Source organism: Xiphias gladius, chromosome 21 (assembly GCF_016859285.1).
Source record: "Xiphias gladius isolate SHS-SW01 ecotype Sanya breed wild chromosome 21, ASM1685928v1, whole genome shotgun sequence".
In the NCBI taxonomy this organism is placed as follows: Eukaryota; Metazoa; Chordata; class Actinopteri; order Istiophoriformes; family Xiphiidae; genus Xiphias; species Xiphias gladius.
The window spans coordinates 20,760,712-20,776,975 of record NC_053420.1 but is presented as its reverse complement, the minus strand read 5'-3'; the positions used below and the strand labels follow the sequence as shown (position 1 = coordinate 20,776,975).

The following is a 16,264-nucleotide window of genomic DNA, read 5'->3' as shown; positions in this document are numbered from 1 at the left end:
AAAACGTCAAACTTTTTCTTTAATTATTTTTTCAATTAATAAGTGAATCACTTAGTCCATTAAGTCACGAAATTGTGAAAAATGCTTATCACAATTTCCTACAGCCAAAGTTGACATACTTAATATGTTTGTTTTGTTTGACCAACAGTCCAAAACCTGATGTCGATTAATTTACTGCTGATCAGTCAAATGAGTTTTGTTAGATTATGTGGATAGTTCTCCCTCTCAGACAAAAATATGTACCCAATATGTTCATTGTGGTTGTCACTGCAACTCATACACAGCAGGAGCAATGTGACAGTAGAAGTTGCTCTGCAATCTGCAAAGCTGTAAAGCACAAAAATGTCAGTTTCGTGAAATAACTGAAACTTTTGTGCTGTAACTGCAGGTTTCAAAACTACTGGAGTGCGTAGAGCGCTCTCAGGATCAATTGATGATTGATGATTAATGATTTACCTGGTACAGGAAATGCTTTTATTTTACTGTGAATCAATCCTTTACAGTCTTAAAAGCTACAAAATCTGTTCCCTTCTTACTAGGAAAAAAACACCATTAAAACTGTAGTGAACACAGCTATGAAATACAGCATTTGAAAGGTTATTGCTGCCTAAGTAAATAAAAAAACAATATTGTGATTTATTCCTCAGAGCTTTCCCCAAAACTTGTCCTAACTCCTTTTTTTCTCTCAGCTTTAAATAGCAGGTAGCTGGCTTCCTTTCCGTTTCCATGGTCTCTTCCTCTTTTCTCCCTTCCTCCTCCTCCTCCTCAGCCTGCCGCAGGCACAGAACACCCAGCAGACTGGATTTAAAGGGAATTTGCGACTGTTAGTCAAAACATTAGAACAGCCACACCTTCCTTTTAAGATCTTGCCTGCTGCTCTATCTCACTGCTTCCAGTGTGACTGTCTACTGATGCTTGCCGCTTCCACTGCTTTTCCCTTTTACTCTCTACGGATCCTGGGCGAGGGAGGACACAGTGTGAGGTTATATAAGTCTTTCCTCACACTTATTCATGCTGGAAGGTATCTTTCAGAAAGAGCAAGAAGCAGAGCGGGACGGGGCATGTAGCAGGACAGTTTGGGAGTGTCTGCCCCCCATGTTTTCAGTAACACAGACCCGTGTGGTGGAATAGAGGGGGTTTGTCAGTCACAACAGAATCTCCTACTCTACAGAAAACCAGCTGTCAATCCCTCAGCATCCCCCTCCTCCCTCTGCTGCCTCGTTCTCTCTTTGGAGCTGTGAGACTCCCTGACTCACAAATACAAAGACTCTCTATCTGCCATCTCTCTCCATCCCTTTCCCTCTCATAGATCTAAATCTCTTTATCTTCATCTGCTCTCTCCATACTTCTGTCACCACAAAATCCTCTGCTGCATTTCATTTTTCCCCCCATTTTCTCAATTTCTGCTTGTTATCTGTCAGTGCTTTGTGCGTCATCTCTTTATCAGTGCCAAGACCCAACAAAAGCACTTCACTTCACAACCATTTTTACCCCTTTTCACTTTGTACTGGATGCTGAACTTTGCTGTGTAAGAGTTAATGGAATACCTAGTGATGTGTAACCAAGTTTACGGTGTGGAGAAAGCGAGCTACATTTATGTAAATATGGGTGCCGTTTTTGATTCAGTCAGCCATTTGATTCCACTGAGATTTCTTGTTGTCGTCTTTGTTGTTGTTGGTGACATTGCTGTAGTTGTGAAACAGCATTAGCGAGTGCAGGATCTCCATAAATACACCACCACCACAACAACAAGTACAGGCTACACAGTCCACGGTGATGTAAACTAATGTGCTCAAATATCCAAATTCCAGAGGTAATAGTTTTTATGCATGTCATGATCCTGCCATAATTCTATAATTTCTGTATGTAATAAAGTTAAGCATATCATACAATAATTGCTATCCTGGCACCCTTCATTACTACTGTCACTACGACTGTCAAGCTTTCCATTCGCCCATGGCACAAAAGCAGTTGACAGTGATAATAGTGGCAGATTTACCATCAAAAGTCACCGTATTATCTGAATAAATGAGTGACTGATTTCAGACAGTGGTAGACAAAAGCAGCTTCACATTTGTGACTGGTAATTGCAGATTTTGCGACAACTAAGTGACAACTGTTGCTGGCAGATTTAATTAGTCGTTATCAGCTAGCTAATTAAGCTAATGTTAGCCCCATGAGTTGGTTGAAAACGCCATCTCAAGCTCACTTTTAAATGATTCAATTTGACTTTGTTTTTAAAAAAAAAAGAACCCTGTAAAAGTGGTCCTAAATATGCATATAATGCTTACCGGCATTATATGCTAAAATTCGAAGCTAAAGCTACATGTTCCAGGCAAAAAGTCAGTCTCCTCATCAGTTTGTCTATATATCTATATAAAAGACGTGAATAAAGAAACAGCAATGTTCTTGTGTTGCACTGTAGAGCGGGCTAGTCCAAGTATTAAAAGTATGATGAGGAACAACATAAAATCAGAGTGTAATTCTGTTGTAAAATAACATTGTTTGGCTGCTTAGCTTTGCTTACACATTTTTATATATAGTATATCTACATTGAAAGAGAAAAGCATTTAGGATGGAAGTGATGTGATTAGCAAATGTAACACTATGTCGGTTAATGCTGGCTGGGGTTGCTGGAGTGTTAACTCCAAATCCAATAGTTAGCAGGACGGAGCTGCTAACCTTAGACTAAACTCTGACAGCATCCGGGACCAGCTTCCTCACAGCGGGAAAATACTACACTGTGAATAAGCCAGTCATGAACTTTTTTTTTTTCCTTTTTACTTGACCATAAACCTCAAATTAACTGCCTTAAGCAGTCTTAATGCTCTCTCTCATTTTCATATAGTAATTCGACATTTAAATACTCATGTATACATATCTAAAAATCTACATATCAAATTTCAATATGTATAAATTAATTTCCTCTTATACTTTGGCAGCAATTGGCAAAAACAATCCCCACAAAAGGCCAGGAAACTCAGGAAACACTTCCGCTAATGTAGAAGAAATGCTCCATTAGTCGTGAAGGTAATGTTAGCTAAGCTAGTTAGCAAGGCATGTTACCAACTGCAGGATAGATAAAAGCAGCTGATTACACTGTTTAATCCATTCCTTAAACTTTTGCTCCTGTGTTTTTGATTTTTGTTTTGGGAGGGCAGAAAAAAAAAAAAAAAAAAAAGAGGACACCATCTAAAATCTTTTTAAATGCCTAGTACACTCTTACTACAGCTACAGGTACAACACTTCTGTATAAGAGGAAATCCAGAGCCTAACAGGCCTGCTGCACCTAGCAACAGCTGCCAAGCTGTGATTGGACAATTGCTGTTTGAGGGAGGGATTTAGTGAACAGTCAGTTTCTTCATATTGGCTTTTTTTTAATGACACTTGATCAAGCAGACGGAAAGAAGTCACAATTAAAATGTTTCAAACAATTCTGAGTCAGAAAAAAAGCAGTCATAGAAGTGAGCATTCATCTGACCTCCAAAATCAATGATTTTACATTAGTGTCTGTTTTCACAGACATTTGCCAGCTTGAAAAAGTTCCTAATTAACTAATTTAGGGCCCTCTGGACATGTGTGATCAAATACAGTACCTTTATTGGCAATTACCCTTTAACCGGGGTTATAACCACCATCAAGATTTAGTTTTTGCCAATTTGGGTGGAGCATTACACTATGTGAGAGGGAACGATGTGATTTTTGAAGCTATTCCATGACATTTCATTAATTTGACAGATGTTTTAGTTGTACATTTAAAAAGAAAAAAAAACTTACATTTTCTGTTATATCAATAACAAATTTGAAGAACTGTGCTGTCTTGGCAGAGACATATGCTCTCTGAATGCTTATTGTAACAGGAATATGGTTGAATTGTTTCAAAGTTAAAGTTATTAAAGTAAAATAATTGAAGCAGTGTACCTAAAGAAACTGATGGGGAAGATCGGCTAAAAAAAAAAAAAAAAAAAAATCTAGATCATTACTATGTGTCATCATGGATAGTAAAGTATGTGACAACATTAACAAGTATTCTTACACATTAACAGCCTTTTTGCATTAAATCCTTTGTGTCCTTTTCAACACAATTCAATATGTGAATATATGAGGGACAGAGGACTGTGCATGACAGAGACGTTTTATTATATCAATTAAATTTGCACCCCTCATGATAGTTAACAGTTAATATCTTCATTTTGTAATAGCTGCTTTTTGACTGTCCTCAATCTGCTGCTTTAAACCTTTCTCTGAGCTAAGCTCTGACACAGCCAATGAGAGATGGTCTAATGACTCAGGTGGCCCCTGTGTGGTCCACACAGGGGCCACCACAGTCACTCATTAGACCAGATCTCAGCTGCCAGTCAGAGTGACAGGAGGATGGCAGAAGTGGGGCATGGTGGATTGCCCGGTTATTTTTGGTGGCATTTTGAAGTTCTGTGTGCGTATGTCTCTGGATATGCGCACACACATGTAAAAGTGTGTGCAAGTTTGTGTTTATGTGTGCATGTGCGTGGGAGGACAGGCACTGACAAGAATTGTGTTGAAGAGTGATAATCGCGCTGATGTTCTGCTACTGAGGTGGTGTCGAGAAAAAACTGCTTTCATCCCCGTGGCGATAAGAGGTCGCCCGATTTACTACAGTACATTTGTCTCGTTCCAGAGATAAAACTGCACTTGTTATAATAGCTTTGTGAAACTATGTGACTGCAGGAAACTCATTACACATTATAGGAGCTTTTGCATTGAATATTTATGTTGCCATCTATCTGGAAATATCAACAGGCACTAACATGGCCTGCCAGAGCACAATGCAGTCACTGTCGGGCAAGCTTTACTGAAAGAAAGTCACTTTAGTGGTACCACTCAAACTATCAAAACTTTTGATTTTGTTCATATAAATCATAAATTTTCTGATAAATCGGGATCTACAGAAATTAACTAATCTATCTGATTTGGTTGCATTGTTTCTTTTTAACTGCTTAAATGGAAAAACCTGCCACAACAACAACGTACATAAATAAATAAATGTTGTGATCGGCTATTTTCTATCACATAGGCATTTTAGCCGCGCCATCGGCATGGCTCTAGGGATGGCAATGCGGGTCGCTCCACCACTTTGGTACAGACTGAAATACTACAACTACTGGATGAATTTCCATGAAGTTTTGTAGAGACATTCAAGTGTCCCAGAGGATGAATTCTAATGACGTCGGTGAGCCCCTGACTTTTTCGTTAGAGCCACCAACAGGTCAAAGGTTTCCCTTATCCTGTGAAATAACATCTAGTGGATGGAATGGCACAACATTTTGCTCAGACATTAATGGTTCCATGATGTCATATCCTAAAGTCTTTTGTGATCACCTAACTTTTCCTCTCGTGTCACTTTAATGTGAAATGTCTCAGCAAATAGTTGATGGATTACCATGAAATCCACTACAGATATTTATGTCCTCCTCAGGGTGAAATCTAATGAATTGGGTGATCAATTATCTTTTCATTTATTGTTATTATCAGGTCAAAAAATTAAATTTGTCCATCACTTTGGTTTAAGAAAAAATACCTGCAAAGCTAATGACACTCCCATTGGCATCAGCTCTACTTTTTGTTTAGTGCTAATTAGCAAATGATAGCATGTAACACATTAAAGTAAGATAGCAAACATTACATCTGCTAAACATCAGTATGTCAGCATTGCCACCGTGAGCATTTTAGCATGCTGTTATTAGCATTTAGCTCAAATCACTACTGTGCCTCAGTATAGCCTCACAGAGCTGCTAGCATGGCTGTAGACTCCTTGTCTTGGTAAATTATAGTACATGGAGTCATTAATTTGGATAACACATTAAGACCATATCCTCACAATGCAATTCCATCAAAAGACAATATACAACAACATCAAAAATATTTCCCAGCCCTACACGGTTCATTAATGCTGGTATCTTCTGCTGTTTCTATTAACTGATTTTCCATCTAGATGGTGCCTTTGTTTAGACACATTAGAGAGACTAACAGCAGTGTTATCTGACTTGAGGTGTGGTCGGGAGTGGCTGGGCAGGTGACTGAGGACGGTCGCTATACTGACTGAAGCTGGCACCTCCTCCCTCTCCCTCCTCTCCTGGCTCACAAATGCCATCATCCATCCCCTGCCTTGTAAGACCTTAGCAAGGTGTCAAGGTGCCAACAGATTCAACACCTTTTTTTCCCCTCCCTGTGGGCAAATGTTTCTTTTTAGCCTTAAGCGGTTCCTTAGACTTTATGTCAACCCATGGTTCTTTTACAGGTTAACATTTTGTTAATCCAGGCCGGCAATTCAGGGGATAAATTTGATCATATCTTTGTGTGAAATTTGTTTATATGAGTAATCAGCTTACGGTAAGATTATTTTTTTAGCTATCAAAAGAGCTTTAGCGCTGATAGTACTGCCCCGTTGGCCCAGTATCTCAGGGGTGTTGTCAGTGAGTTTAATCTCCAGTCCCCAGCATGATAAGCAGAGTTCAGTGCCATCCCAAGATAAGAGCAGGGGAGCATTCATATTACAGAAATTGGGATTCAGGGACATAAAACACCTTGGATAAGGAAAGCAGAAACAAAACAAGTTTCTGTTGAATTTTCACATTTGCATCCCAATGAACTGTACTCTTTGCCTCTGATTGCCTGTCTCTAAGTTGCCCTGTTCTCTCTCTCTGGAGAGAAAAGTTCGTTCAGCTAGTTAAAAGGTGAACATTAATGTGGTTGTAACCTACATGTAACAGCCATAATGTCTGATATACAATAATGAGAGTTACAGGTCAGTGGCGATGTGGACAAGCTCCTCTCCCTGTGTTGAAATGTCGAAATGTGTACTTGTGTGAAAAAAAAATAACTTGTTTTTTCACTTCTTCTATTTTGATTTGTGTTCAGGGTGCCAAGCTTCCCATGTCCATCATCATAGTTGGAGTGGGTCAGGCTGAGTTTGACGGTACATAGACTTTAATGTTTAAAACACTGCATGGTCAAGATAATCAAATATTCTGGTAATTTTATGCTGCAGGCACAAATAAAATGTAATATTAAAAAAATTATCTTCTAAAGCTTCAGATGTGTTATAGTCAGATGTTTTATAACATCTACATTATTAAAGTCAGAAAAACAGATTAACAAGAGCCAATAATTGACGCATTAATTCGTACTCACACTTTATTAGTGTTATGGCAAGAACTAACCTCTGTGGCACCAATTCAGAGAAATTCCCAGGAGAAAATTACTGAGTCAGTAGAGAAGGGAATGCGTAGGTGGATACAGGCATAATTGTAGAAGAAATGGCTGAGGTTAATTGCTGGGTTTGCAGTGTTTAGTACTGATGATTCTAAATTGCATAGAGACTAAAATAAAGGACTTATTAGTTGATTAGACATGCAATAAAGACAGATTACAGTTGCACAGCTCAACATGCTTTCTCTTTTACTGATGCTAAAGCTTAAAGGTATGGCATTAATAGGATGTATAATAACTACCTCTACATCAGTAGTATATCAACCTTGTCTCTGTGCTAAAGGCGGCTCACCTTGCTTGGTTTTCATACTGTGTGTGTGTGTGTGTGTGTGTGTGTGTGTGTGTGTGTGTGTGTGTGTGTGTGTGTGTGTGTGTGTGTGTGTGTGTGTGTGTGTGTGTGTGGACTCGTGTCTTCCAGCTATGGTGGAGCTGGATGGTGATGACATCAGGATCTCATCCCGAGGGAAACTGGCTGAAAGAGACATTGTTCAGGTGACTTCCCTTTACAGCATGAAAGAAACTTTGACTGTATTCACGGCGGATATCAAGACCAACAACATGGAAACAAGTGCATGGTCAAAGATCACAGAATTTAAAGGAATAACTAAGACATCGGGACTGCAACCATGTCCAAAAACTGACAAGAAATGTTCATCAAGCTCGGGGTTATATAATATTTACTGTTTCATGTTATGCATTTTACATTCATACTGTTATCTCAGTTGTGCTGGTACATTAGGATGCCCCTTTCCTACTATGCTGCACAGTGTTTTCTAATGGAGGTGGGCAAATGGCAAATGTTTTGGCCATCATCTATTGACTAACTTGACCACAAGATGAGGTGTGTCGGGATTTGGGTGGCTGTTAAAATATTTCCTGGGGGACATCTCGATGTGCTATAAACAAATAATACAACTTCTCTTTCCACTTGGGCTTATTTATTTCCTCTCACTCCCAAGGGAAGCCAGAGCACAGGATTAGTGACAGATTAGCATCCTAAGGCTGGCAGGATCCAGCAAATGTTGACTAACACTGGGGCTTAAACATGAGCCCTCTGGATTTCTTCTTTGAGTATACCCCACTGCTCCTAAAACCTATTTGTGTACATGGTTAAAAAGTATTGTGAGCTTTCAATGAATCCCAACAGTAGTCCAAAAACCCTAGATGGCATTATGTTAGACATGAGAAACCATGTTATCAAAAGTGTATTTGTGTCACAGTTTACTCTCTTTTTTCCTCAGTTTGTTCCCTTCAGAGATTACATGGACCGGACAGGCAACCACGTGTTAAGCATGGCACGGCTCGCCAAAGACGTGCTAGCAGAGATCCCCGACCAGTTCATCTCCTATATGAAAAGCCGGGGGATCAAACCCAACCCGGCACCGCCACCCTACACACCGCCTGGACACACACACCACCACACACAGATCTGAATCCCCCCACCCCTCTTGTTGGCTTCTCACCGAGGACTGAAAGCATGCAGCAGCCACTCAGAGCCCAGTGGGAACTCTCTACCTCCTGTTTTTTGGTGCAAACAGGAGATGACGCACCAGGAAATGGGTGTTGAATTTTGTGCCGTATCCTCCCAGTGACTATTGGAGCAGCATTTTGTTTTTTTTTTTTAAATTGTTTTTGTTTTTCTGTTATATATTAATTTGGCTGGTTTCTCTTGAAGAGACACTGCAGCCTTTAAGGGACTCCTTGGTGAAAGCCTTTTAATCGACCCTGAGGCAGTGACTGTTTCATGTCTAATTTGACAGCAGGTTGGTTCAAAAAGGTCATGTTGTGGTTAAAACTTGTGCCCGTCTGTGGTGATTTCTCTAAGTGTATCAGGACTTGTGAACTTTGACCTAAGCCTTGCTCGTCAGTCATTTGTGTGGCCTAATACAGTGATATTTTTCAGGCACCTTTTCCCTTCTGGAATTAGTTTTTATATTTGGGGATTATCTTCGTATCTGCTAATGCATCAGTTATGATGGAGGCAAAACTACAGGAGTGTAGTTTACAGTTTAGCACGTTGAACATTAATCAGGCTTTTCATACCATGAGGTATCACCTCCTATCTTCTTTATTAAGTAAATGTTTATAAGAGCATGTTGTATGAGAATTTAATTCCCCATATCCAGTATATTTATTCTCGAATGTTATTCAGAGTGGCATGGATATTTGATGGATCTGTTTTGAATACCATAAACTTTATCCATTTTTTGAAGTGGTCACCAATTATTTTTGAGTGATTGCATATAAAAAGCACAACCTGTCTCTACACAGAGAATAATGATGACGCTACCAGGTTTATCATATTCGATCCTTTTGAGCGTTGCTATTAATTGTTTCTGAACAAAGTACCATGCAAGTCAAATATCTTAGCGTAGATACGTTCCCTTCACAGAGGATGTTGCACAAGAAGAGCATTAACTAATTAATCGTAACCACTTTTAACCTTTTAACCTTCTAACTTTTTTATATTATTGATTTTGTAAATGGACTGTAATTACAAAATATATTAGCACCTAAGTAAAAGACAGAAAATGTAGAGAGGGAGAGGGAAAAAAAGGGCATGGAATATAACCAAACATGTATGATTATCAACCAGTGAAAGCAGAGAAGTCCCCTATGTTCACTATGGGCAATTACTTTCAGGTAATTTGATTAATTGTCATTGTTTGGTAATATACGCCACTACAGCGCAAGATACGCAGAAATAATAAGGGCCTTAACGTGATGATTATTACCTAATGTTGATGACCTGACCTGTCTGTAGTGGGACATTATGTCAAATATAGTTTTAATACCTCTCTTATTTCAGTAGATATTATAAATTTCTGTTAAATCAAAATACCACAATCTAACTGACACACAGCAAACATTGGGGCAGGTTGGCATTCCAAGGTAGGGACGCTGGTAAATGGTTTGGGGGAACTGGAGGTGGCCAAGAGATCGAAAGGGCCCACACCTCATCTTTGCCCCAATGGCCCAATAGTGGGTTAATCCGGCCCTGATACTATCGCAAACACACCACCTTTGCAACCCAGAGACTCCCATGTCACTGGAAATCTGTAAGCCCCCAGCAGCCACACATTAGCAGCTACATAAGCTCCGCTGTTTTAAACTTCACACTGTAAGTCACTACCATCACAGCCAGCACTCCTCCCTGGAGTATTCATTTAATAGAGCACTGTCCTTGCCGCAGTGTATTACAGGTCTCTGGTGAGAGACAGAGCTTCAGGATTTATGTTGATTACATTAAGGACGTAGGTAATTCTTTCATGTGTAAACACATTAACAATCTGTCTATACCACAAGGTAGAGAGGGATCCTTTTGCGCTAAACTTTGTGTGGCTTTCTGTGGCCTCCTACCATCTGTGATGTCAGTTCAGTGTGAAGAAACAAAAACAAACTGGCTTCCACGTACAAATCCAATTTTACCGCATCAGTAAAAAAGCTTGTAATTCGAGATGCATCCGTGCACAACGATGCAACAGCAAAATTTTAAGAGGATATGATCCATGTAAATGTATCTCATCCTCTTGATAAGTAAGCCCTCAGGGTACATACAGTAAGCAGGATTATAACAGCCACAAGGAGAGGTTTTGATTGAAGTACAAAATAGAATTTATCACTCAGATATCGTTACACTGTTTCTTTCCTGTTTGCTTTGTTTCTCATTGTTTAAATTGACAAAGTACATTAGCTACATCAATAGCCTTTCTACTTTACGGTTTGACCTTAAGGGACAGGACACCCTAAATTTATGAAAATCATGCAGTAGATGAAGAAAACTGAACGCAGCCATACACATACTGCATAAAACAGATTTTCATCTGATGCAGATCCTTCATTTTCCACTTTCAGTTTAGTCTAACGCAGAAATATCTTAACAACTATTGGACAGATTCTTGCTCAATTTGATTCAGAAATTCATGGTTCCCAGAGGATGAATTGCATTTATGACCAAATACTTTCAAAACAAAATGACACTCCCATCAGACTCAGCTTTACTTTTAGTGCTAATTAGCATGATAGCGCAGGCTAACACACTAAAGTCAGACCGTGAACATTACCTGCTAAACATCAGCACGTTGGCATCGTCATTGTGAGCATGTTAGCATGTTGATGTTAGAATTTAACTCAAATCAACGTTTTGACATAAACCTTTTCTAAGTCTTACTTCCGCTTATTCCATCTTTGATGCTCTTTCGCCACTGCCATGTTTTTTCTCTTAATTATTCCCGTTTCACTTGGTTTTGTTTGCTACCTTAACCTTCATGTTCCCCTCACTGGTGTAGAGAGTTAACAAATGCAAAAACAGTACTACAGTGATGATAATGGACTGTAATTGGTGTCCTTTCCTTTTAAACTGTCAAAGTAAGGCAGAAGCCGAATTAATCTGACCTGAAAAGGTTCTATTCAGATGTCTAATGTAGCAAACTAAAGGCCTTAATGACGTGAAAGGCAGTCACTCCATCTCGTTGAGTCCTGTGTTGAAAAGCAGTTCAGGTGGATTAGTATGGCTCTTAGGTGGAAAATAGAAAATTAATTAATGGTGGTCAAAATTGCAAACAGCAATTTGCTTGTAGATCTTTGTGTAGCGTAGGAGAGAGAAACAGTTAGCGGTGAAAAGATTAAGAGTGGATTTCTGTTAGAATGTAAAGTGTAATGCTAACAGCTGGTTTGCATATAGATCCCATCAGGACTTTATCCTCAAGAGGAGTGCTTCTTGTATATGTTTGATATATTTTTGGGAATATTACTGTATTGAAGATATTTATTTATTTATGTATTTATTTTTGGAGTGTTTATGAATAAGCCATGTCATTAAAGTGACTTCATCTCCTCTTAAAGCCCTGGTTTATATAAGCGTGATGGATCAACTGCATGTTTTCTTGGAGTACAATGAGAGCGTTTTACACACAGTGCCGCCATCTGTAAAATAGGAACCAGCCCAACCAGATTACATGCATGTCAGTGCCAAACATGGCAGTAAGCTCTGTGCACTGTTTGCTATTTCTTCTCCCTCGTGCCTGGTTCTCCAAACATTTCTTGTCTCACCGGTGTTTAAAAAACTGTAGCTAACTAGCATGTTACAGTTAACGCAATTTTATTTTTATTTTTTGTCTAATCCAACAGTTTCTCTTTGTTGTTTATATCTCTTGAGTTTTCTGATTTGCATGACTCCCTACTTTCCTTTAAACAGGTTTACATGATTATTGTCATATGGTGGGTTGTGAAATGCTTTGTATTGGATTGCCTTAAATGACAGTTAATTAAACAATGACTACTTTTATAAAAGTTCTTGGAGCGTTATACTTTGATTTCAGTGTTTTAATTTGTGAATCAAAAGCAGCAATAATGAGGTTAATTTAAAAAACAGTCAGGCTGCTGGTTGCTGATTAGCTGAGAGGGGCTGAGTGTCAACTGCCTGAGGGAAACTCCTCATACATATTCACTTTCATATCACATTCCCACAAAATTTAAAAAAAAAACACAAAAACAAAAAAAAACGTAGGATACACGAGAGTCTGCAGTGTTTCACGTCAGAATATATCGTCCTGTCTGAAACAATGTAGCAGGCTTGTTTCACGATATATTTCCATCATCAATGTAGTTGAATTTCCACAAAACCACATGGGAGAGAGCTCTGACATCAGAAGAGCTAAAGTCAGTGTCATTCAGAAGTTTATTTTACTTCTACTCTATGATGATGTTCATGCAATTTATATAAAAATGGATATGGAGGTTTCATAAGCCTGTTTCAGGGCCCAAATTAAGTCACATTTCTCTCCTTGAAACATTTCAAATGTATCTAAACAAAAAAAGGAAACAGGCAAAAGGTAACTCATACCAACTTGCTGTTTGGTAAAGTTGGTTGAAATCTACATTTTTTAGTATTATACCACTGAGGGCCCAGACCAGGATTTTACAAAATGCATTTTGGATTTTGGATCATCTTTAAGTTCACAAAGGGAAATGTAAAAATCTATTTATGTGGATAATTCTCTCTATAGCCTGACTGATACCAGATTTTTCGGGCCGATGCCAATACCAATTTTAGGTAGTAGACAAATTCCAGTATTGGTACCAGACAGTGCTGAGAGTATACAATGGAGTCGTAGCGCGCTTTGCTGGACAAAACTATGCAATGTCACCATTTATTTATACTCCAAGTGTCTTTTTCTGCATTGCGTTCTGTACGTATATATATATCATCATATCGGACAACATATACGCCGATACCAGTATATCTTTGATTGGCCAAAGCGGCCGATAAAAATCAGCGAACCGATATCTAGGTCGTTTCTAACTCCTTCGCGTTTCTTCCTAATGTCCACTAAGAATCAAAACATCCCTCTTCTTACTTCCCAAGGACACTACATGTTTTTAATACACATACTTTTAACAAGCTACTGAGTACGAGATTCAGTATCATTTGCCTTTGATAATAACTATGTTCCTGATTTTGCCTTCTCTATCAGAATATCACACACAGTTATGTTATGCAGTTGTTCATACTGTACCTTAAGTACCACTTTACTTTAGTGAAACAAACCCAACTAGTAGATGTCCCGCTGTTGCAATTGACCATGCAACCCTGAATGACTGGCATCCTTAATAGTATATTTTTACTATTAAGGATAAAAGCTGTCACACACAAGAACATTTTCAGGCAAGTGACAAATAAAAGGATAAACCAAAACAAAAAGTAGAGTAACATAATCAATGTGGATGCTTCCATACAGAACAGTGTTTGATCCCTTCAATTCCACGGCATAAATCTCTGCCATGGCCCAGTGAAGCCGTCCATCCTTCGATGTCCTCAGTATGCATTTTCATAAGTGAATAATATAACACCTATTAGACAATGTGTTGAAGATGGAGTAAGTAAAGAGAAAGTTGAATGAAGGTTGATGCTGAACTTGCAACATTTTCCTCTAGACTGGTAAGTAAACAGCTTTTAATTCTAACATCGGCTATGTAGCCATAGCAAATACTTACATATAGCACCTTCAAACCTAAAAAAAAAAATGAAGTTTTCAAAAAGTGGTAAGTTAAGAAAACAAAGGGACCCTTCTGAAAATACAAATATCTTATAACGCTTGATTGCATTATTTACCATTACTCTTCCCCTGACTACCACATGTCTTTGCAGGCTGTAAGATACTGTAGTTTAAGTATAAATTAAACAAGACTGGTGGATTTCCAAAGTTTCCCCTAAGTTCCTCCCCAGCAAGATAGCAAGGAAACTTAGAAATGTCTTCAGTTTCTTTTCCAGCTTACACAAGTTTTTCCTTCTTAATTTAACCAGTTTGCATTATGTTCGATCTTGACTCTGCAGTCTGTGGTGGGGGTGGCAGTGGAGTCAGCTGTCAAAACTGAATCAAATCCAAAACTGAATGTAAAAAACAAAAAAAACATGCACTTCAATTGACAGTAACCCTTCTCTGCAGCAGAGTACTGCTACTCCCAACATGGCAGGTAGTATATGCCTTATTATGCCCTATTATAAAAAACAAGGTATACCATACACTCAGCTCATCAATCTAAAAAATGATTCTTATTCACCTTCTAACCATCTAATTTCTGAAAAGTATGGCCCTTAACTGGGCTTTGCTGGCGTCATTTCAAGCCGAATCTACTTTCTGAAAGAGATATACTTCAACACACTCCAGAGATTTCTGGACTATATTTAGTTTCTGGGTCAAGGAGTAGTGGGAGAAAAGAGTAATTTCCAGAGTTTTTTGATGCGCTTTTTTTGTACCTGACAACTTACCTTACCATACTGTTCACAGGGTGAGAGAATAATTCGGACTGACTGAAACTAATGAGCCTGAAAAGGGTATCCAAATAACTGTTAGATAAAAAGGGAAACTCTCCTCAGATATCTTCTTACTCTGTAAGTGCCCTTTGCTGCTTTGCTCCTGCCTGTCAAAAAAATCCACGCGCTTGCTTGCACAATAAATTCTGTATGTATATTTCTCAATCAACCTGTACTTTTATGGTTTTAAAATAGAACCACACTAGGGACAGACAGTTGTCACAGACTTGGCACTTAAAGGAAGAGTTTGAAATTTTTGGGAATGCGCTTATTCGCTTTCTTGCCGAGAATTACGCGAGAACGGGAGCTTTTGAGGTGCCGGCAGGTGGATTTTGTTACTTTTGGGCAGAGCCAGGCTTAAGGTTTCCCCCCAGCTTCCAGTTTTAATGCTAAGCTAAGCTAATGGGCTGCTAGTCTCTAACTCTCGACAAAAAGGCAAATAAGTTTATTTCCCAAATTACTTTAAGGTGCTTTACACATCTATGCTCTCTAGGGACATAACCACCCCCACTTTTTGTTACAACATCACACAATCTTGTGTTGCTACTGAACATCGCATGTTTTGTAGTTCCCACAACTGCAAAAAAGTGGTACATCTTTGGTGGATTGCAGAGCATCAGTTTCAGGATTTGCATCTTCCCACTTAAACTTCATTTGTCAGCTCAATAATTTAAGCTTATAAAGTTAATAGTTTTGAACCAGGACCTTCAGTATTTGGATCAAGTAGCTTGTGAAAAATGGGATGTGACAAATTTATTCTACAGCTGTTATGGAGTGTGATACATATTGAATCAACATTTAGATTAATATAAGTATCAGATCAGACTCTGAACGGGCCGATATCAAAGGACATGGATCGAGATCAAGGCCAGAAAAAAACTTGATCAGGACATCCCTAGTACTGCATTCTCCGTTTTTTTCCACTTGTTGGGACAAATGCAGTCTGACAAACAGAAAAACTCAAAAAGTGAGTCTATGTAAGGTGAAAAAGCCGAGAGGATTAAGAATTTACAACATTAACTGATAATGTAACATCCCAAATTTGTGTCAAGGCACCTCTTCAAGTCAAATTCCTCTAAAAAAGATTTTTCCCCCACAGCCTCTACTCAGACAACTCAAGTGTTTCACAGAAATTAACACCTCTAATAGTTTGATGCATCTATTTTAGTTCACCCACACGCACTCTTTGCCCATACTGTG

The 16,264-nt window shown here is 38.7% G+C and overlaps 1 protein-coding gene across 3 annotated transcripts in view; it reads left to right on the top strand.

The window, feature by feature from the left end:
- The window catches only part of cpne5b (copine Vb), a 119,082-nt gene extending 108,608 nt beyond the window's left edge, over positions 1–10,474 (top strand). For all 3 annotated transcript variants that reach the window (XM_040116533.1, XM_040116534.1, XM_040116536.1), the window contains 3 exons: positions 6,898–6,955; positions 7,667–7,740; positions 8,490–10,474. In XM_040116533.1, coding sequence (XP_039972467.1) covers positions 6,898–6,955; positions 7,667–7,740; positions 8,490–8,681 — 324 coding nt within the window. In that variant the 3' untranslated portion in view covers positions 8,682–10,474. The remainder of the gene's footprint in view (positions 1–6,897; positions 6,956–7,666; positions 7,741–8,489) is intronic.
- The last annotated feature ends 5,790 nt before the right edge of the window (positions 10,475–16,264 follow it).